Genomic DNA, 23,253 nt, shown 5'->3' with positions numbered 1-23,253 from the left:
GCTAAGTTCTTCACTTTTCATTCTAATGATTAAAGAAAGGTGTGGAAGGATGCAGCTAATTTCTTTGTTTTTCTTTTCCTTTTTGTCATTTTGAAGAGCTATGTTTGTGTTTGAAAGGACTCTCAAGTCTGTAATCTGCATCCATTAGTAAACTTCACAGACTAGACTAACTCTGCCTCCTTTCTCCTCAAAGAAAATGAAGAGAGCACAATCAAAAAAGGGCTTTGTTTCGGAGGATATAATCTGACTGCTATATCTAGAAGACACTGATTTTAAGTGAGTAAAGAGTCTAGTACATAATTTTTTTTAAAAAAAAAAGTACTGTAGAAATCATTTGTGTGATACACTTTCAAAGACATGCTATCTGGCATATGCTGTACAATCCTTCATGGTTGCATTCAGTACCACATTTTATTGGAGGCTCTCATGCTCTTTTCCCAACTAACTGTGGCAATATCATCTGACAGATGTGGAATTTGAAAACACAGGGTTTAATTTGATTAAGATTCCATACCAGGTCAATGGGGGACAGCTGAGAATGAAAACCAGAAGGAGCTGTTATCTTGCATAATACATGCCAGTATGTCAAGAGGACAAATTAATTCAAAACAAAAAGGAAGCTTATTTAGAATCAGGAAGAAACTGCTAAGATTAAAGAAAACGGATACATAAAAATGAAACAAGCTCATTGATGCACCATGGAAGAACTCAGCCCCTTCGACATACAGCTCATCTACCTGTTCCTCTTCAGTGTTAAAGAGGCCAAAGAATTGTTTCCTTTTTTGGAAAGGTTTATTCCTTATTCAATTTCCAAAAGATCAGTTTAATGTTTTCTGCATCCATTTAACCCCCCCCCCCCACACACACACACAAACCCATTAGTTTTATAAAACTCTGTGGTTCCTGCCTTTCAATTCATTAATTCGTTTGCTTGTAGTAAGCTCATTTTCTTCTTTCCTTCAGACAACCAACATCTCCATACTGCTTTAATTGGCTCACCACCAAAGTACATGCCTGGTATCCCTGTGGATTTTCAACTGACCTTCCACAGTTCTTTATAAGGAGATATTATATAGTAAACAACTACAGGAATGTGAGAAGACAGGGGTGAGGGGAACAGAAGATTTAGCTAAAGGATGGTTAAGGAATTTCTAAAAGCTTCTTCAAACAGTAATGGTCTTTGGAGCTCTCAGCCTACTCAATTTCTGTGTATTATTATTGCCTTAGTGTAGATTTTCACAAATTAAATCTTTAAGGTCATTTGAGCAATTACCGTTATTTCTTCACAAACAGTTTTATATGTGAATCAGAAGACATGCAGTTATGTTTAAGAATGATCAGAGACATATCATGACAGTAAAAATCTGCAAACTGCCCAAGTATCCACCAATAGGATTCTGGAAAACCTGACAAAGCATATGCCAACTTTGTTACTCAGCAACGTGGCTCATGGACATAATGAAAAAAAGTGCTTCTGGATAGGAGGGATAACAGCCTCTGGCTGGTGGGAAGCCACTGTGTGGGCTTCTCTGGATGACATTACTCCTCATGCCTCTATAGGGATTTTTGAAGATACTTACTCCAGGATGGCATGAAATTCCAGGTGAGAGATTTAACTGCATCGAAAGTGGATCTTTGCTTTGTGCACTGAGATCTGGAGAGACAAGGCAACAGGAAAAGCTCCTGGATAGCTGTGTGGATTGCTCACTGAAGGATGCTATGAGACCTTTGCAGGTCTCTGCCCTCACAGCAAGCAGTGGACCTTGTCCTCTATCTTCCTCAGCATCAAATCCAGATGCTGAGTTTGGCCTGTCCAAGCCCACTGTGGCAGATTTTATAGGTACAGCTAAGACCTCCTGGCGGGAGTGGCAAATGGCTAGCTCTGAGGCTTACATTAAGATACAATTTCTGTCCATATATGAATGTCTTTGAATAAGGCCAGTCTTTTATCATAAACATGTGATCTATTATTTGAAAAAAATAAAAAGATTACTGAGTGAAAAAGAAAATCTCCGTAAAAGGCACTGTCACATCAAACCACCTTAGGCTGTATCTTTCAGAAGAATACAGCTAAAACTCCAAATGGAATGTGAAAGAACATAATTTTAGACAAAGTTCCAAAAGATTATAGACTGTGACAAAAATTGAAGCTTTAAGCTGACAAACCATTCTCTATCTTGGCAAGCACACTACATAAAGACTGTATATTTTGAATTCTACTGTGTTTATCATTATTTCTCAACTTGGAATCACTTAATGATGAGATAAACTTCATATATGTATATAATATATATATTATATAAACATAATTATCAAATACTGCTATTTTTGCCAGGCACCTGTGGCTCATACCTGTAATAATAGCTACTCAAGAAGCTGATATATGAGGATCACGATTCAAAGCCAGCCTGGGCAGGAAAGTCTATGAGACTCTTATCTTCAATTAACCCCCAGAAAACTGGAGTGGCTCTGTGGCTCAAAGTGGTAGAGTGGTAGACTTGAGTGTAAAAGCTCAGGGAAAGTGCCCAAGCCCTGAGTTCAAGCTCTATGACCAACAAAATAATAGTAATAATAATAATAATTGCAATTCTTGCAATGAAGAGAACAAGAATAATTTTCTTCCCCTCTCCCCAATAGAAATAATGAGATGATGACCCATTGAAGGAAAATAAGAAAAATAAAGCACATTCCCACTTAACTATGAGTCAGATGCCATGAGAAGAAACATACAGTATCAACCCTTAGGCTTTCTTGAAGAAAGGTCTTTAATAAGTCACCTGACACTGAGATAGTTTTAGGCCAAATAGACCATTTATCAGTTGTTGCTTACTTCAAAATTAATATGATAGACAGAGATGGTAATAACCATGAGCAGTAATGAAAATAATATTTGACAATGCCCCAATTAATGGTATTGATCTCAAGTCCCAACATACACAAGAAAAATTATGTGAAGCTAAGCTAGACAAAAGAAATCCATATTTACAGAAAAGTACACAGCTGATATTCAACTTGACATTTACGCTTCCCCTTGAAAATGTTAAATGGACAGTGCTTGGCTAGAATGAGATCCATTTAGATCCATGCTTTTGGTGGTTTGGGGATTTTTTTTTTAGTTCCAACTTTGATGTTCTTGCTGGTTTAAAATAGGAAACGAAACTAAACTGTCTGGTTTTCTACTCTGGCTTCCACTCACTAGTTGTAAGACCAGGGGCAAGCTCTCACACTTCTCACTCTAGCTGGAGCATTCTCAGTGCTGGGAGATGGAACACCATAGGAGATGTATGTTCAGAGCCAGGCTCACAGCTAAACAGTGCTCAGAAAACAGTCACAGTGATGGGCACAAAGCAACAACAAGGCACCAGTGCAGCTTCTCTTTCTACCTGCTTGTTTTGGATACACATTATCTGTTCTCTTTGAAACACATGGACACATGGGTCGCAGAAACTCCTGTTTTAGCCAGTACTCAAGTTGGAATTTAGGATCTTCAGCTAGCTCAGCTTGCTTGCTTGAGTGGTGCTCAATCATTTGAGCCACACTTCTAGCCCTGCTTTTTGCTGGTTATTTTGAAGACATAGTCTTTCTTCCCATAGACTTTCTTCCCAGGCTGGCTTCAAATGGCAACTTGTATTTTCTTGAGCAGCTAAGATTAAAGTTATTAGCCAATAGCATCCTTGGCTTATCTCAAGTGCTCTTTTATAGCTGATAATTTTATGTCTTTACGATAAAGTAATTGTAAGTCATGAAGTTGAACTTGCTATGAAAAAGCAATTGTTAATCTTGTCACTATTTTGATTCTGAGTCTGTCTTTAGGAAAATGGGCCCTTGTGAGCAGAAACCACTAGTATAATGGTCGCAACATAGACTTAGGTAGAAATTTAAACAGAAACAAAAAGATTTTTTCTTATATTGTTGATCTAAACAATGACTTTATTAAATGTACATATATAAAATCTTTAAATAGTTTAAAGGAGTTGCTATCCAACAAAGCAGTTTGTGAATACAATGTATATTGATAAATATCACCCCTTTTCTACATTCTCACTTATCCTGCCCAACCCACCTTTCCCCTTGCTTTTCTTAATTTTGTAGGATATACTTTGCATTCTTGACTGCATATTCCCCTCCCCCTCTTAAGAGAAGATTCTTTTATTGCTCCTGTAAATGATAATAGGTACATATGCTTTGTTTTGTTGGTATTGGGTGCATCCTCAAATCTAATGTCTAAAACAGAATTCTAGACTTAAATTTTCCACTGCACCAACCATCCATTTTCCATATGATTCTTTCCAAATGGCCTTTAAAAAATGGCCTTTTAGAGGTACAAATTAGACCACTTGATAAACACTGTCCAGTGGCTTCCCCTTCACTAAAAGTACAGAGATCCTGTTCTACAGAATTATCAACCTGTGCATTCTCTGTGCATTCTCTGTACTCCTTACCACTATACTTGTCACTTTTTTTTTTGGTCAGTCATGGAGCCTGTACTCTGGGCCTGGGTCCTGTCCCTCAGCTCTTCAGCTCAAGGCTAGTGCTCTACCTCTTGAGTCACAGCACCACTTCTGGCTCTTTCTGCTTATGTGGTGCTGAGGAATTGAACCCAGGGCCTCATGCATACAAGGCAAGCACTCTACCATTGAGCCAACTTCCCAACCCTATGCTTGTCACTTTTATGTCACATTATCAATGATCTATTTTACTCTCTCCATGGCACATTATTTGAAGTTGTTTTGTTTACTAATTATCTTCTTTGCTCCATGACAGGCTACAATGTGGCTGCCTTGTCCATGGCCGTATTCACAGTGCCAAGTTTGTTCAATATCAATTAGTGAATGAATAAGTAAGTGAATATGGCCAGATTGAGTTTCTTCATTTGAAAATCCCCATGTTTATACTATGTTATTTTTCTTCTTCAAAATACTTTTACTAAGTAAAACCTGAGCTACAGTTTCCTATCACTCTTAGTTTCAGGTAAGATTTCTTCTATTATATTTTTAAAGATTGCTCGTTATATTTGCTCTGGGATTTTATATGAAAACATTAATTAGAGATGTGTACTGATACTTTCCAAATTCCTGCAATATCTATTAGCTCACATTTAAACTGGAATGCCATGTTACCAGAGATCCCAAACTTGAAACAACTTGAAGTGACCCAAATCTTTAGCCCACCATGCTTTCTTAGTTAAAATGGCAACAGAAACACAGCATGCTTACTCCTAAGTATTGGTTATTAATTTTGCTCATTCATTGTCAGTTCTCCAAAAGAATTTAAGATATATGAGAAGGGACTTATGTTCATGTCTTCTACTGTATTACCAGAATCTAGAAAAATATGTGTACATAGAGTTAAACTAATGAAAGAATTAATATGAAAGAAATATAATCAAAGAAACAACAGCCCAATAAATAAGTGGGCTAAAGACTTAAAGAGAAACTTCTCTGAAGAGGAAAGAAGGATGGCCAATAGACACAGGAAGAAATGCTCAATGTCTATCACCATAAAAGAAAGGCAAATCAAAACAACATTGAGATACCACTTCACCCCAGTTAGAATGGCTATAATCAAGAACTCTAATAACAACAGATGCTGGAGAGGATGTGGACAGAAGAGAACCTTACTGTATTGTTGGTGGGAGTGTAAACTTGTTCAACTACTTTGGAAAGTAGTATGCCGGTTCTTCAAAAGACTCCACATAGAGCTCCCCTATGACCCAGCAATCCCACTTTTGGGCATTTACCCAAATGATCACAAACAAGACCATACTAAAGCTACCAGCACAACTATGTTTATTGCAGCATTATTCACCATAGCTAAGATATGGAACCAACCCAGATGCCCCTCAGTAGATGAATGGAAATATAATCATAAAATGGTGTGTGTGTGTGTGTGTGTGTGTGTGTGTGTGTGTGTGTGTGTGTGTGTGTGTGTGTGTGTGTGTGTGTGTGTGTGTGTGTGTGTGTGTGTGTGTGTGTGTGTGTGTGTGTGTGTGTGTGTGTGTGTGTGTGTGTGTGTGTGTGTGTGTGTGTGGCTTTTGTTTTTGTTTCAAATGTATAGTCTTTTCCATTATTACTTGGAGGAATTCAGTGGTGCTAATATGAAAAATCCACACATTTTTTTTTTTAAGAACTAATGTAGGAACTCACAAGCAATGGTTAATGAGTAGCAAAACTCAATTTAAAAACAAGATGCTCTGAACATGTGTTCAATATCTTGATTTCTTACTGGGACATGGAAGGCGAACTACAGAAACCAACTTCCCAATTTGAGTGTGATTTGGTTACTCCCAGAACTGAACATACTAAACTGTAATTCATGCCCAAAGCATTTCCATTTCTTAATAGGATACTAGCCTAACAACTGAATGAAGAAGGCTCTTCTTCCCTCAAGTAATGGCTTTAGTTACAAATAGACAATTTTTATAGGAATTTTTCTCTGTATTACATATCAGGGAAGAGAGGGCAGAATTTGTGAATAAATTAAAGACAACCTTCTGGAAAAAAAAGTATTTTTTAGGACATCATAAGAAACCAAAACAGTGCTGAAAAATGATATTACTGAAAGCAAATTGAGTAGATGGTTTTCAGTCATTTCAACTTTCTGTTTCCTAAGAGCTGAAACTACACACTGATTCCTTTAGTGGAAATAAAATCATCACTATCACCACATCAAAAATACACATTTATTCAAAAAGTAAAATGATTTTAAAGTAATCATTTGTCAAGTATTTGTCCTAAAAGGAAAAGATTTTTCCTGTGTCAACACACCTGAGACATTTTATCTGATACACAAAATACTTACTTGCTTCTTCATATTCCATAGTACTGTCTATCTGCCTCTCCTTTGTATAGGGCAAAATAATTCTTATGGTATTTTTTCTTTTTTTGTGTGTGCCTAGTACTTGCACTTGAAGTCTGACACTTGCTCTCTTGATCAGCTTTTCTGCTCAAGACTAACACTCTATCATTTGAGTCATGCTTCCACTTCTTGCTTTTTACTAGTTAGCTGGAGATAAGAGTCTCTTAGATTTGTCCACCAGGCTGTCTTCAAACTACAATCTTCAGATCTCAGTCCCCCATGTAGCTATAGGCGTGAGCCATTGATACTCAGCTTTAATGATATGATTTCTGATTATGTGCAAGTCTAAGCATGAATATTATTTATGACCAAAGGTCAGACTTACACTAAGAAATTTAATACAGTATTTCAGTAGATCTTGATGCTAAGAAGATATAAATTGGGTAAATATTTTTTAAAAATTCATAAAAATTATGAAAAGGATGGAATTTATTTTTTTCTAGCTGATAGTGCTGAGGATTGTACTTGGAGCCTCATGCATACTAGGCAAGTACTCTACCACTTGTAGTTTCAGGATGGAGTTCCGTTATTGTTATTTTACTATCATTTAAAAAACCTTGTGTTCAGAAAAGTGTTTAAATTGTATAGAATAGAAATAGAAGAAAAGATAAAAATTTAAAAGCTATATTTGATACATGAATAATTGAATAACTGAAATAAAATTGGTGATAGGAAGCTAATACTGGTGGGTGGGGAAGAGGAAAGGAGGGAAGACATTGCTAATGCAATCAGCTCATTTACTTTATAAAATGCATGTTCTCAATTGGAAATAGTAATTTCATAACTTACCTCTGCATACTTTAACTTCAACGTTTTATGCATTTCTCGGAAACGACTGTAACGTCTGAATACAGTCCATGTCTCATCTAGGACAGTAATCTATTAAGAAAGAAAAAAAATGAATCAGCATTAATTAAAAGAAAAAGTAACTAAAAATCTAAAAGCATCATTTAAAAATTAAAAGTGATTAGCACGGGAAAATCTTACAGAATTGACATTTATCAGGCTGAATAAATACGACCTATAAATAATATTTGTACTCTATTCGACCTGTATCTTCAGCTCCCAAACCTTGCTATAAGCAGTAAGTGCCTATGTAAGCAAGGGCCAGTTGTTCATGAGATTAACCACTTAGGTCATAGAAGACAAATAGCACAGGGTGACCTGTTTGGAACAGTGGTGTTCCCATACACAATGCTAAGTGTAGGTCTACAAAGTCCTCCATGGTGTTCACAAAGGGAAGAGGAATCAAAAGAAAGAAGGAAGATAGAGAAGACAGATGAGGAAAGAGGACAAAAAGAAGAAAAAGAGAATTACAGAGTTAGCCTTTCATTGGCTGCCTGGGGTAAAAGCTCTGTGTTGTATAAGCTCATGAGAGACCCTGAGACATTAGGTGTGTTTCATTGGCCTTTATAATCCCATCTAAAGCCACAGGCTCATAAATCTTGAACTTGTAGTTCTATTTCCCACTGTTTTAAGCTCTAGACTCCCTGATCCAACTGGAAGATAGGATCCCTCTAATTTAAATCCCATCTCAACTTTGGTGTTGTCCATCTCCATGCATTTCACCACCACCTACCACTCCCTGCCAGCTTCTCAACTTCTCTTGATATCCTCACTTTTGAACAAACGCAGGGTCCTAAGTGTTTCTGGACACTCTGCCTTCCATTTTTTGCTATCTCTGCCATCTTTTATCCCATCCATCAGGTTTTGTTTTGGTTTTGCTGGAGATTCTTCCAGGAGAAAGGGAAGCACGGAAACCATGGGACAAAAGGTAAACTAACTCAGCAGTAAGACCTACGAGACATTACGTTGGCTGTAAGCCCTCTGAACATCACCTTTACAATAAAAATTAAAAAAAAATATTTTTTAAAGGAAAAGGCCTAAATCTTTAACCTGGCACCAGCTGCCTGCAGCAGCTTCTCCTTAAGGCCTCTCTTGCCTCAGCTGTCTTCTTTTCTGCTATACTTCCTGAACAAACACTCTCTCCCACCATAAGGTCTTTGCATAGGCTATGTCCGTTTGGGAAATCTTAACCTGCCCCTCAGGGAAATGCTATTCTTAAATACAGTAGTTCAGATGGATTCTCCTGAGGCATAAGTGGGAAAAGACCGGCAATAGCAGGAGAAGACCCAGGCTAGCAACTACATAAGGGAGGAAGCAATCTTGAGTCCCAGCCTTTGTCCAGTTCACTTATTTTCCAAAAAGGTAAATCAGATAAGCTTGGTGATACATAAGGATGCATTTTTTAATTTCCATCTGTACTGATTTTTCACAATAACCTTTCAATTGTGGAAGGTTTAGGAATTTCCATGAAAAAGAGAATGCCCATAAGAAACAAGAAAAGTGAGTGGATTTACACAAAAGTCACTAAGTAAACAATGGTCTAGGTGCCGTACAGCTGTGCTAAGTTTTCAAGGCTGGTACACAAATCATACACCGGAGAAACCCTACTTCTGGCAGCAAAGCTGGTTGGCCTTCCCCTCAGTTCCTTTCTCAACAAATCACACACAGCAAAATGTTCAGGGGGCCAAGCTTGCATCAAGGCTAGATAATACAAAACCTAGCTGGACAGGAACCTGAGGTCTGAGAGACTGTAAAGGAATGGGCCTTCTGCCTTCCCATGTGGCTGTGCTGTCTGTTGATAGAACTCAGACATCAATAGGACCCCACCTATGTGCAGGATGTCTCGCAGGCAAGATCCTAACTTTTCCTCATCCTGGACATTCTAATGCCCCAGGTTCTTTTTTTCTATGGTAGGTCTTGAACCCATGCTCCCTCAGCAGCAGTATCCCTTAGCTCCTCACCCTCTCCCAGGAGCATCCTCTTCATCGCTGCTGTGACTGAAAAGTTGGCTCTCCACAACAAAACCACTTTCATAGCAGCCTCTCAAACAGAAGCGATCAGAAGAAAATTTCACAAGCCTGCTGGCCAGTTCTACTGATTCACCACTATCAGGCCTGCCCATCATCTCTTGTGTTCCAATTCAGGAGATCTAGCCATGCTCTCAGTTCAGGCTAACTCCTCTATTTTGTCTTTCCCATTAACACGAAACTCCTTAAATGTTTACTCATCATGCTATCAACTTCTTTCTTCCCATTATCCCTTGAATTCACTACAACCTGCTCAGCAATCTACCAATGTACTCTTCTCAAAGTCATCAATGGCCTCCTTATCTCCAAATTTATGGATAATTGGTCTTGGTCTTAAGTTAATATGAGAATGACCTGACATAGAAAGTAACTCTTTCCTCCTACCATTTTATATTTCACTTGCTATACTCTTCTTACAGTTTTTCTATTTGCTGAGAAATCTCTAAACACCAACATGTCTGAAGTACAATCCTTGAGCATGTTTTTTTTTTTGCCTGCACTCATTCCATTGGTGATGTCATTCCATCGCATAGCTCAAATCTGCATGCTAAGATTCCTTGGATGCTCTTATCTTTTCCCTGAGCACAGACTCATATATCTGCTGCCATGTGGACATTTAATATGTCCTGTACACAACATGGAACACTTACCAGCTTAACTTTATGCAAACACAATCCCTTTTCCCGTCTAACCAAATGACAATACCATTCTGCTCGGTCAACCCAGAAACACAATGTCATCCTCAATGCTCCTTCTTTCTTCACATCTAGTCAGTTAGCAATTCCTCCCTGCCAAATCTCCAGAACCCAAGTCTCTGGCCATTTCTAACCAGCATATGCATCATCCTCTAACAACCATCATATTTATCTAGATTTTTTTAACAGCCTCATCAATAGCCTGGGTAGGCTCTTGTCCCTCTTTCTCATTGCTTCCCTCATTTCTAACTGAACATGATCTTGCACAAAAATAAATCACATGAGGCCATTTCTTTGCTCATATCTCACTTACGTGCAAGTTCCTTCACTGACTTGCAAAGATTTTTTTGATCCATATCCTTTTAAAACACATCTCCAACACTCTCCCCTCTGTTCACTCTGGATTCTTTGCTTATCCAAAATACATCAAACTTGTATATACACAGCAAGTTTGGTCTCAGGAACTGTGTATGCACCAACCTATTTCTAGAATGCTCTTCACTTTGAGTTTTCACATGAGCTCTGTTTCCTTCAAATCTTTGTTCACAAGTCACTTTATTTTTCAGAGCTCATTTTTATTCTTTTTAATTTCTTATTTTTATCTTTACATCATTGTACAAAGAAACTGCCATTCAACAAAGCAGTTTGTGAATATAATGCATCATGATCAACATCACCCCTTTCAGTTTGTGACTTCCTATGTTATCCTATTCTAAACTGCCCTTTCCCCATTTAACATTACTTTTTCTTTAATTTGTTTTTTCTACTTAACACTTCAGTAGTACTTAGGGATAATATGACAAGATTGCAAAATGAAATCCCTACCTACTGGCACCCCCCTTTAGTTCTTCTTGATATTAGTCCTCAGGCCTTGCAATGGAAGGTGGGATGCCTCTGTCGTTTATGTGAGGAGTTGGGAGGAGAGAGAAAAATGGCTATGTAAGGACAAGGTTAAGCCTACCCAAACCTTTGTAATGTACAGTCCTCTGAATCAGGTGATCTTTATGTGATACCCAGAACTCCAAAAGTCCTGCCTAATTTAAGAGATCAAAGACCCATCAATACTGTGAATATAGTACATTCTCAGAAATTTTGAATAAAAATCACTGGTATATCATGGGTAATGACTTCCTTTTTGCCCCATATCTTGATATTTCAGTAACTTCACATTCACATCTCAATGAATCTGCTTCAATACTTCAGTTCACTGTCTATCAGAACACTGATAGTGTTCTCAAAGCATAATTACTGAACAGCAGCATGAGCTTCACTCAGAAAGTTGTTAGAAATGCATATGAAGGGGTCTAACACACATCTACTGAAAAACTGAGCAGAACGTAATGATGCAGGTTGTAAGAACCTCCTTTCACTGCTGGGGGATTCTGATGTCAGTTGGCATCGAGCAGCCTTGATGTATGCCACCACAAGTGTTGCTCCTCCAAAATTAGATAGACATGTTCCATCACTCTCAAGCGCAAAGCCTTCGAGCAAGGCACCTGGGGCCTTTTCTCAGTTAACTTCATGCTATACTTCTAATCCTAGCTCTTGCTGCTTAAACATATCACACTGCAGGAAACTTTTCAAGACAGGCAAATAGCGTATACAGTGAGCTTTGAAGGGTCTTTTGAATACCACCTTGAGCTCAGATCACCCTTTTCTACAACTGGAGTGCTGGCTCCGCCTCCAGGATAAGGATAGGATACCCACCACAATTCCTACCCCTAGTGGCATTTCCCACTTTTTGAACATTCTCCCTGGAAGAATTATTATTCCCTCCTCCGTGGTGCCATAACATTTAGTTTCATTATCATCATCAGTCACATATTACAAATAATACCTGGGGTGAAGGTGGGTGGTCTCTCATTGTAGAGATCATTTTCATTTTCAAATCACTTAAGAATATTTGACTCCGCTTACTTAAAATAGAGAACTGGCTATAGTTATACTATTTTGATGATTTCTTTGAGGTTCATCTAAAACAAAGACTATCTAAATTAGTCACTATAGTATGATTTTTTTAAGTGTTTTTGAGATGGTCTTACTATGTAGCCCCAGGTGGCCTCAAACTCAAGATCTTGCTGCCTCAGCCAAGTGCTGGGATTATAGTTGTGCACCCCCTGCCTGGCTCAGACTTAAAAAAAATTATACAAAGAATATAGTTTATTATCAATAGAATTGTAATGCATGTTTCTTTTTAGGCATAGGGAGATTTTCAAAGGTTTCAACCTTGAAATTTATACCTGAGTTCAGGTTAAATACAAGGATTAAGTTAAATATAAGGAAAGATAAGTCTTGCATTATCCATCAACATGTAAACAAAGTGAGAATAATGAGGATGATGAAGATTATTAGCAACATCTAATACAAATAGCAGGTTAGACAAACAGCTATGTGATCTCTGTAAAAAGCTAATCAAATCTCTTCTATGTAATGGAAAGACACAACATATAGAGCTGTTGTTTGGTTCATGTGAAGTCTGAAATAAGAAATACAGAAAGGGACTGGGAAGGTGGCTCAGTGGTAGAGTGCTTGCCTTGCATGCATGAGGCTCTGGGTTCAATTCCTCAGCACCACATAAGCAGAAAAAGCTGGAAGTGGTGTTGTGGCTCAAGTGGTAGAGCACTAGCCTTGAGCTGAACAGCTGAGGGACAGCACCCAGGCCCACAGTTCAGGCCCTATTACTGCAAAAAAAGAAATACAGAAAAAGGCAAAATATCTACTATAGGCCTGTTTTCACTCCAAATTAAAACTAGGCATAGGATGAGATGAGGATCAAGGGGGAAGAAACATCAGATCAGTAGAATAAATCAATCAGGCCTAAACAGTCTATTATTTTCTTTAAGGTTGAGAATGCCAGGCAGCATTACTACATATCATTGAGAAAGCAAATTCATTAGTTTTCTCTCTCTGAATGGTTTTGCTGATACAAATCTATCTTTGCTAGGCCATAAAATGATCAAGTACAACTTAAATGTCATAAATATGTCCAAAAGATGGACTATATTTACTTATAAACAATTCTCAATTGAGTGCTTCCCACAAATTTATGTTCTATACATATTTTGCTGGTTTCAAGATTATCATGTTTAAGATCTGTCATAAGTATATATTTGCTTTGTATGTCCTACCTGCATAAAGGGCAAGTTCCACAGGTTTTCATCCAAAGAAAAATACTATAAGGAGCCCCAAATTAAACAGTCATTCTTAGAGTTCTCTTTGTAACATCTGTTTTTTAACAACATTTAAGGGAGCTACCTTGAATACATACATATTTAAATATATATAATATATGTAATTATATATACATAATTATATACATAATATATTTAAATATATATGTATATATATACATAGTTAAATTAAATATACATGTATATATACATAATTATATACATAATATATTTAAATATACATGTATTCAAGGGATATAATATATAATGTATATAATATAACTTATATATTATATACATATATGTTACATTTAATATAATATAAAATGTACATAATATATATTTAAATATATATTTAAATTAGGAATAGTTTGAAATATATCACTTGCTACCAACCTCATACATACTATATGCTCAGATTTTCACAAAATAAATTATCATGTAACTATACTTGAGTAAAATTAAATTTATTACAAATGTATTTGTACAACAAGAAGCATTTGTTAGAATTTAATTAAAATCTCACCAGGCATTGTGGCTCACACCTATAATCCTAGCTACTCAGGAGGCCGAAATCTGAGGATCACGGTTCAAAGCGTGCCCAGGAAGAAAAGTCTATGAGACACTAACCACCAAAAAGCTGGAAATGGACATGTGGCTCAAGTAATAGAGTAATAGCCTTAAGCAAAAACAACAACAACAAAAAGGTTCAGGGAGAGCACTCATGTCCTGAGTTCAAGCCCCAGGATTGGCACAAAAAAATAATTAAAATCTATCCAGACACTATATAAAGCAACAATTAATCCATATTCTCCCAAAGTCAAAGCACAATGATTCATATAGTATGGGTAGAAACTATTGGAACTTTAATTTATTTTTTCTCTTATTCCTCTTATATTTCTACTCTGAAAGGATGTTATTATAAGAAATACACTTAGTGACTATTATGCACTATAAAAGTAAAAAAAGTTATATTGGCTTTGCCTCCTCAGCCAGTTTTTTACCAATAGGTGTTCATGACTAAAAATACTCAGGTGCATTGGGGCTGCAGCTTAGCCGAATTCTTACCAATGACACGCAAGGCCCTGTCCTCAAGTCCCTAGTACAGAAGAAAAAGTCAGGTGGCTGGAGAAAGATAAGTCCACATGGGTAGAATCTAATGCATTAATTATATACTCCATGTCCTAAAGTCCGAGGAAATATGAAATCTATTCCAAATGTATGGGTGTGTAGAGTAACAGGCATTAACGCACTAGGCTTAGTTACAATCTCTTCAGACAACTGCTGCAAACAGAACTAAGCCAGGGATGGTAAATGAAGCCAACATCACAACTGTATCCTGTAGAAATTCCAGCCTGACATGTGATTATACTCCTTGTTCTGATCTAACTCCAAGACCACCAAATCTGACATCAAAGCCTGACTGCATCATCACTTTCCAGTTTCCAGCAGGCACATGCACCCCTGGCATCCAAGTCTGCTGGTGTGCTGGCCATCTTCAAGGCAGACAACTGGTCACCCAGCTCACCTTTTGTCTTCTGGGTCACTCATCCATAGGTGCAGGCTGGACTCTAGGTCACTAAAAGAACATTACCTCAAAATTCCTGAGTCCTTCAGCCTTCTGGTGGGGGCACTGCAGAAGAATCAGGCAGCCTAGAGTAACTCCATTCTCTCCTCTGTGCTGCCCAGCACTGCTGCAGGTAGTCCCCAAGGAAGGCAGAATGCAGTTAGATAAGTGTGTAGCTATTTTTACTCAGCATTCCTCTTTGGAAATCCTTCCAAATTACAGACTCTGTGATGAGGGTGAGTTTCTCAAAATTCCCATCCTTATAATGATCTTGTTTTCCTGGCATGATTAGGATCACTCAACTCTTTTGGTGCCTCTCAAGCAATGCTGTAACTATATTCACTCTCCTCCTATTAAAATTCATTTCCATCTTTCCTTAATTTTCCTAATTTTTTTCCAACTGAAAGAAGAATCCCTCTCCAGTGTTAGCCTCAAATTCCTATGCCCAAAATATCATCGTACTTTACCCTCAGTGTTCCCAATGTTTAGAATACTTCCTCTCTCTCCTCTCTTCTAAAGGGATAATAACATAAGCCTATCTTCAAGTCTTCTGGATTGCTCCTCTCTATACCCCTTGTTCTCCCTCTCCTATTATTCTACATGTGTTCCTCTTCCCACATTTGGCTGCCCTTTGAACCTACAAACTTTTATTTTCTTCAGCATTTTAATGCTTTCAAGTTTAAAAACTGAATGCGTAATGAAGGTAGTAGAGTTGAGGCTCTTTTTCATAAAAGCTTTTCAATGATATTTCCCAATTCTTTTTCCTTGAACTGTGAGCTATAGCACGATCTAAATTTTCTTCCCTTTCTGTCTTATCTATAACTGTTAGAAGTTTTTAGCAAGTAGGCTAAGATAAGGATGAGGGCAAAGAAAGACAAAATGTCATTTATCCAGTTCCTTTTGGAGAGAATATTCCATTGACTTCAAGAAACACTGATAAAGAACTTGGGGATAAGAATAGGTATGTGTGAGGTTCCAAAATGACACAAAAGAAACGGAAATGTAGTCCTTCAATGTTCTTTAAAGGGTATTTTCTATTAATCTAGAAGTGTTCTGAGTGGTATTGTCCTAAGGGCAGCAAGCTTGGGAATAAAAGCCAGGCAAGTGGGCTGAGCTTTCTTGGTTTCATAAGAGGCAACAGTTGGAGCTGTTAGGCATATTTTTACAAGAAGTAGTAGAAAGGCTGGTGCTGTAAGGTATTTGAAATTATTTTCTTCAGAATGTATAACAAGCCCCTCCTCTGCCTTCTCCAGGAAAACTTCAGGAATGTTCATTTATTTCAATCCCTAGTGAACCCAAGATAGGGCTAGGCTCTGCAGCTCAATGAGCACAAAGGAAAAAGAGATGGTGTCAAAAGTCACCCAGGGCCTCGGAAAGCAAAGGAATAGTTGTCATCTGGATTATGCCAACAAACTGTATAAGGAATTCTTGAACCTAGCAGGAATTCTTTTTCCATTGCACTGGGCAACATGACATAGCAGTCTGAAGGAATTCTGTTTCTGGAACCTGGGGAAAGAGGCTGGGCTCAAGTAGGAGCCTAGTCCCCTAAAACAATTCACTGTAAAAGGAGTCAAACTCTACTCCTGGATATTCTCTGTCTGTTGATGTCATGGGCAGGGGTGCATGGAGGTTAGATGCATAAAGATTCCTGACAGAAGGACACCCAGGCAAATGTAAGATTCTTCAACTATTCAAATAACTTCTGTGCAGGTACAGCACTGACAAATACAGAATGTGTTTCTGAGCCACGAGCTTGTGAACTAGGCCTGAGTTTAAAGTGCTATGACAAAATATGTCCCTGGATGGCTGCTAAGCTAATACTCACATTCTAGACAACTATGAAATGATCCTATTCCAAATAAGACTTTCTAGCTAGCCCGATCCCAGCTTTCGAAAGAACTAGAAATAACAACTTCAGACTTCAGTTTCAGCATCTTCAAAATAGAAGATAATACTACTTATTCTAGCATATGTACCATGTAGGGTCAAGTTGAAGGTAACTTTGAAAGACTGTACAAAGACCCTGAGATTGAGAAGATCCAAGATCATGGCTGATAGAGGCTCCTCTCACAGTTCTGTGAATCAGGTAAGAGTAAGGGGGAAGGACTCTACTTTAAGATTGTGGTAAATGGCAAGAAGACAGCCTAAGCACTTTTCCTTTATATTACCATCATTTGAGAGGTAAAGCAAGGAATACAAAATCAACACCGCAGGAGAACAGAAAATAAAAATCTCTGGATTAACACAGTCACAGATCCTAACGTGAGCTTAGTCATGTACAAGTCAGGTTACTAGCCAAGTTACTGAATTCCTTCAGGCTTCCATTTCTTCATCTTTGGCACAGATTCATGATGTTTAACCCTACAGATGAACTTTTGGAAATGAAAAGCAGTTTTCACAGTGTTTGGGCACTCAGAAGTGGTTACTCCCAATCCTCAGATTATGTGTTAAAGAAAGATCTGACAGGAATTGGAGCTGTGGCTCAAGTGGTAGAGCACTAGTCTGAGCTTTAAAAAGCTAAGGGACACTGCCCAGGCCCTGAGTTTAAGCCCTAGTACTGTCGTAAAATAAGCAAAAGACCATTCATTTGAAAAAAAAAAAAGGTCTTATTTATATGATGCAATACTGAAAGTTGAGGTTCTGTGGGTAAACAACCCCGAAAAAAGGCATTGAAATCATTTTGTGAAATTTACTTCATTTTTTAGTTTTTGGTAGTACTAGGATATGGAGTCTAGGACTCTTGAATCATGCCCCTAGCCTAGCTCTTTCTGACTTATTTTCAGGTAAGGTGCTCAGATAGTTTCTTTTAAAAAATTATATTTGGGCTGGGAAGGTGGCTCAGTGGTAGAGCGCTCGCCTTGCATGCTCAAAGCCCTGGGTTCGATTCCTCAGCACCACATAAGCAAAAAGAAAAAAGCCGGAAGTGGCGCTGTGGCTCAAGTGGTAGAGCGCTAGCCTTGAGCTGAAGAGCTGAGGGACAGCGCCCAGGCCCAGAGTTCAGGCCCCATGACCGGACCCCCCCCCAAAAAAAATAAATAAATAAATAAAAATAAAAAATTATATTTGCATAACCTTTAAGTAGCTGTACAAAGGAGTTAACCTTTCAACAAATCAGTTTATAAGTACAATGCATCTTGATCAATGCTACCTCTTTTATCATTGTCCTCCATGTTTCCCAACACAACCCCTCTCCTCAATGCTCTTACTTTCGTGGAATATGCATCGAATATTATGACTGCAGTTTCTTTCCCTCCTCTCTTTATTCATCTACCTTCCTCCCCTTGACCTCCCATGACACACCTTACAAGTACTAAATTCCTAGTGTTCATTTTGTTGGACTGTTTGTTTTACTAAAACATTTCAGTGCTTGAAGTCTCCCCTGCAAATACCTTACTTCAGTCGATACATTTGCATGCACTTGCATACAATGCCATATATGTTTCCTTGAAATTTTATAAATGAGTTCTACCTTCTACCTATGAGAGAAGACATGTATTCTTTGTTTCTCTGGGTTGAGATGGGTTCCTTTTTCTACTATCTGAGACTCGCTTCAAGCCACATTCTTCGTATTTACTCATCCACGTAGCTAGGATTACAGGTATACAGTACCACACCTAGCCAATGCTAAACAAAAATCTGCACACAATGGCAATTCAAGATAAGACCATGAAATCATAACTGCTTTTCTCCTGTGCTTCTTACACAAGCTCATTTCTTCTCAGTCATTTCTCATATATTGCTATACTTCCTTTGTGAAGATCAATATGATTATCCAAATAAAGACAATATAAAAGATTGGTTGGTTTTTGTAAAAAAGGAGGAATGAAAAAACAATGGATTGCCCCCCTTTCCATTTTTCAGTAGGAGACAAAACTCTTAAAGAGATGAGAGGGCTGCTTAATAAAAAAAAATCAAGATAAAATATGATACTTCAAGCTCTAATGTAATTTCTTTCACTTGCTATTTATGTTTAAAGACAGCAACAAACTGAATATTCCAATCTGTAAGGGCTGCAGTATGTGAAACACTCCATTTGTCTCAGTTCTGCTAATATACACACAGGAACATAATCTATCAAGTTACTAATAAGCACACATTCAGTTGCCAACACACTACTCTTTCTGAACACTTATACTCTATCAAATCAGAAGCAAGTATTTCTAAAAGATGTATGTGTGTGTAGTCCATCTAATAGACTGGATGGCTCTGATTTTGTTCTGCCAAATCGAGAGAAATTTCTCTGACTGTAAATGTGATTACTGCTACTCCTAAACTGCAAATTTCCTGGCCCATCTCCTTGTCAAGATTCCTGACACATCTACCCACCACGACCTTCCCCATGTTTTGTCAAAGTTTTAACAAACATCCTACTTTACAAAGTGCCAATCACTTACCAAAATTCAAGAAAAGGACAAGGGCAGGATTCAAGTACTAAAAGGCTTACCTGGCATATGTGAGACCCTGAGTTCAATCCTCAATAAACACACACACACACACACACACACACACACACACACACACACACACACACACACACACACACACACACACACACACACACACACACACACACACACACACACACACACACACACACACACACACACACACACTATAAAAAGTTAAAAATGCATTCATAAAAGTAATAGCAAATCTTGAAAAGAGGTAATATGTCCTCAATATCAACAAACTGAAGAAGGTGGTGATATTTGGAAGGCACATGAAAAGGGATTTAAGCCCAGAATGGCCATGGATTTATATAGGACAGGAGTATTCAGGACCTGGGTTCACTTATTGACTAACTCATAACATATAAATATCCCCATTTGCAAGAAATTTTTCCTAGTTGAGGAAATCTCTAGTGAAAGGCCTGAGACGCAGAAGTGCTTGATAGACAGGAGCTTCCCTCCTTCCATTAGGGACTGCAAGCTCATTCGCACACAGGCATCCTTCAACAACAATTCACAGAGCCTTGGGGCAGAAGCTAACAGGGGATGCAGTGAGTCTACCAAGTTATTTAAGATGATTAAATTGTGCTATAAAGGATGGATGAAGCTCATAAGAAAGGTTAAGCACAGTTACTAAATAAGTAGAAACTCAGGAGATACAGGCAGATCTCTTAGGATGTGTCAGGACAGATGACGAATGCAGGCAGCCCATGAGACACAAAGAATTCACAATGCGCTAAACATGGAGAATATATATATATATATATATATATATATATATATATATATATATATATATATATATATATACATACACACACACACATATATGTATATATGGTCCTGAATTGGCCACCTTTGATAACAACCAGACAGATCCTTCCTTTTCCTATAAGTGTCCTACTGCAGAAGTATAGTTAAACACCCAGGGTTTTCCTCAGCACACAACTGGCCAGGTGTGTGGATGCCTGCTTCCCCTTGGGATGAATGTTCTCTGGCTCTGGGCCTCCTTCATCTGCCATGGTCCTTTGCTCAAAATTATTCTGGTCTCTATATAGGCATATCATCAGTGGGAAAAGTGGCAGGGGAGTGGATAGGCAAACATGGTGTGAACAGGGGCCAAGTAGAATGTTCAAACAACCTATCCTTCACCCTGCTTCTGTATCTGGAGGCTATCAGGTTAGCACAATTTCCTCCATGGCAAGGTGTCCCGAGGTTCAGGGCAGGATGGACATCAAAGTCTCATCCTGAAGATGGGATAGTCCTTGGTTCTTGTGTTTTCTGACCTTTCACAGAACTTAACAGGTCTGGATTTCTATGTCAAATCCTTACTATTTAAATGTTGAAAACTCACATGAAAATTTACAAACGATCTGTTCAGACAGAATGAGACATGTCTTCTTTCTACCGCAATCTGCTTCTGCTGCCTCAAGTGGATACTGACCCACAACTCGGGCCCTGAAGTTCTTATTATGTACTCCCTCTGTAGTAAAAGGAAGATTGAAACTGAACTGTCACTTTGCAGTCTGGAAATTTACTGTATCTCCCTTTGGGTCTCTTCCGTTGGGGCAGAGTCTAGTAGAAGTGAGACCTCTCAACACTGAGCAGCCCCTGGCTCTGAGGCTGGACAGAGTAAAATAAGAAGAGAAGGAAGGTTCACAGGGCAAAGCCAACAAGACTAAAGGGAAGGACTAGCATTGATGGTATCTTTGAAACTGTCCCTAGATGGTCTATGTGGGTATGCTTGAAAACTTCCTCAATGTCGTATTTTCTCTGGGTCAGTGGTCACTCATGTGATCACTGCTTTTCTTCTCTTTCTCAGGCCACCAATCCGGAGATAGAACAAAATGAGACAGCATTTAGGGGCAAGAGAAGGAGACTGTTACTATGGTAACCTAAGCAAGAATCAGAAAACTAAAATTAGGAAAGGTTTTGGACATTGTCTGTTTGAAGTAAGGCACGTGTACCTGCAACTTTGCATCTCCAAAGAGACCAAGACAACACTGTTCAGAAAGGTTGACCCATGACCATATGAGGAAAGGTGGAGCCCAAGCGTCACCGAACAGTGAGAGGGGGCTTGCTGAAGAGACAAGACTAGAAAAAGAAGAGACAAGACTAGAAAAAAACAAGACTAGAACAAGGACTACCACAAGCAAGGGGCTGGAGAATGACCAGGTGCCTGTTATAACATGCAGAGGATATCCAGTGAGCCTAGAGATGTGTCTCTGTGTGAACAAGAGCATGACAAAACTTACCTATAGATGTTAGACGCAAGGCATGTGGGGAAGCAGAATTGAAAAGATAGGAGGTGAGGCAGGAGGAAGAGAGAGGGGAGAGATTGGCATTAATCAGGTTGTTCCCATTTACCCACACTTTCCCTGCATGACTAAGAGCATGTAGTCACACTAGGGTGGGAAATGGATATCCATGAGTATGGACAGAGTTCAAGGAGCTTGTAGGGGGCTTGTTTACAAAGTGCCTGCAGTCATGTTGTCATCCTTGAAGCTCTGGGCAGGCCATGATCAATAATACAAGCCTTGCATGTGTCACACTGCGGTGTCAGCATTTCTGGTCAGGCACTGTGTGGGGGCAGTGGTATGTGTTATGGGGAGGGAGGAGTTTAAGTACCAAACAAGACTGGTGAGGGCTCAGGCAGTATATACAAGTGATAAACATGACAATGACCAGAACTATGACTGAGCTGTGACATGACTATGAAGGGAGCACACTGGCTGATAATGAGGCATGGGGAAGGGGAGAGACATGATGCATGTGTCACACTATTACAGAAAGTGTGAACAGAAAATGAATAGAAACTCTCAAGAAACAAAATATTAAAAAAAAGCATGCCAGCATTGGCGTTTTTCTTGATAATATGATATTGGTATGTAAATTAAAATCCAAGGACTTTATAATAATGTCATATATCTAAGATAGAGGAGTATGACATTCTCTGTTAGCCTTAACCACAGATTTTCCAGGCTGGTGTTTTGTATCATGCTGAAATGTAATTTAAGAATTAAATTTTACCCACTGTGGTCCTAGCTAACTAAAAATGGCAAGCCTAATTCAGAATAATAGATTTCATGTATCAATCACTGAAGTCTTTTCAGCTTTGAAGAGGGAGCTTGAACGAAATTGCTAGATTGCTAGTTCTTGTGGCAGCTGCAATTTAGGATGAACACATATTTTACAGACACATACTGCTGACCTTTCAACAATATTCAGTCCCAAAATGTACTCTGCTTGGAGAAAAGTCAGTCTGGCCTACCTTCAGCCTCTAGCCTGCTCTCTGGTACCTGTGGGCAGATGATTCTCTGAATATACGTGGACACGGTCCCCAAAGGATGTCCTATTAGAAATCTCTGGAAGGAATAACTTCAAGGAAATGGAAACTGATACCAGGACTCAGGGATTCCCAGACTCATGTCCTTCCAAGTTGGGGGGCGGGGCACATGAAGAGAATAGCTTTGTATTTCATCAGAAAAGAACATTCAAACAAAAGCCATCAAGAGAAATGAATAAGTTGTTGTATGTCCATACAGTGGGATGTGACCCAGCAATAAAAACCAAATGAGTACTATGCCAGCTACATGGCTGGAGCTTCAAGAAACATGTCAGGTAGAACAGCCAGACCCAGAA

At 38.6% G+C, this 23,253-nt stretch overlaps 1 protein-coding gene across 3 annotated transcripts in view; it reads right to left on the bottom strand.

Annotated features, from left to right (window-relative positions):
• Nucleotides 1–23,253, bottom strand: part of Kif16b (kinesin family member 16B) — a 268,617-nt gene that overhangs the window by 50,242 nt on the left and 195,122 nt on the right. For all 3 annotated transcript variants that reach the window (XM_070006712.1, XM_070006715.1, XM_070006713.1), the window contains one exon: nucleotides 7,648–7,737. In XM_070006712.1, coding sequence (XP_069862813.1) covers nucleotides 7,648–7,737 — 90 coding nt within the window. The remainder of the gene's footprint in view (nucleotides 1–7,647; nucleotides 7,738–23,253) is intronic.

The sequence above is a fragment of the Dipodomys merriami genome, unplaced genomic scaffold (genome assembly GCF_024711535.1).
Source record: "Dipodomys merriami isolate MVZ:Mamm:240054 unplaced genomic scaffold, mDipMer1.0.p SCAF_7, whole genome shotgun sequence".
NCBI classification, from domain to species: domain Eukaryota; kingdom Metazoa; phylum Chordata; class Mammalia; order Rodentia; family Heteromyidae; genus Dipodomys; species Dipodomys merriami.
The sequence above is the reverse complement of the archived record's forward strand: the minus strand, read 5'-3'. Positions and strand labels throughout refer to the sequence as shown.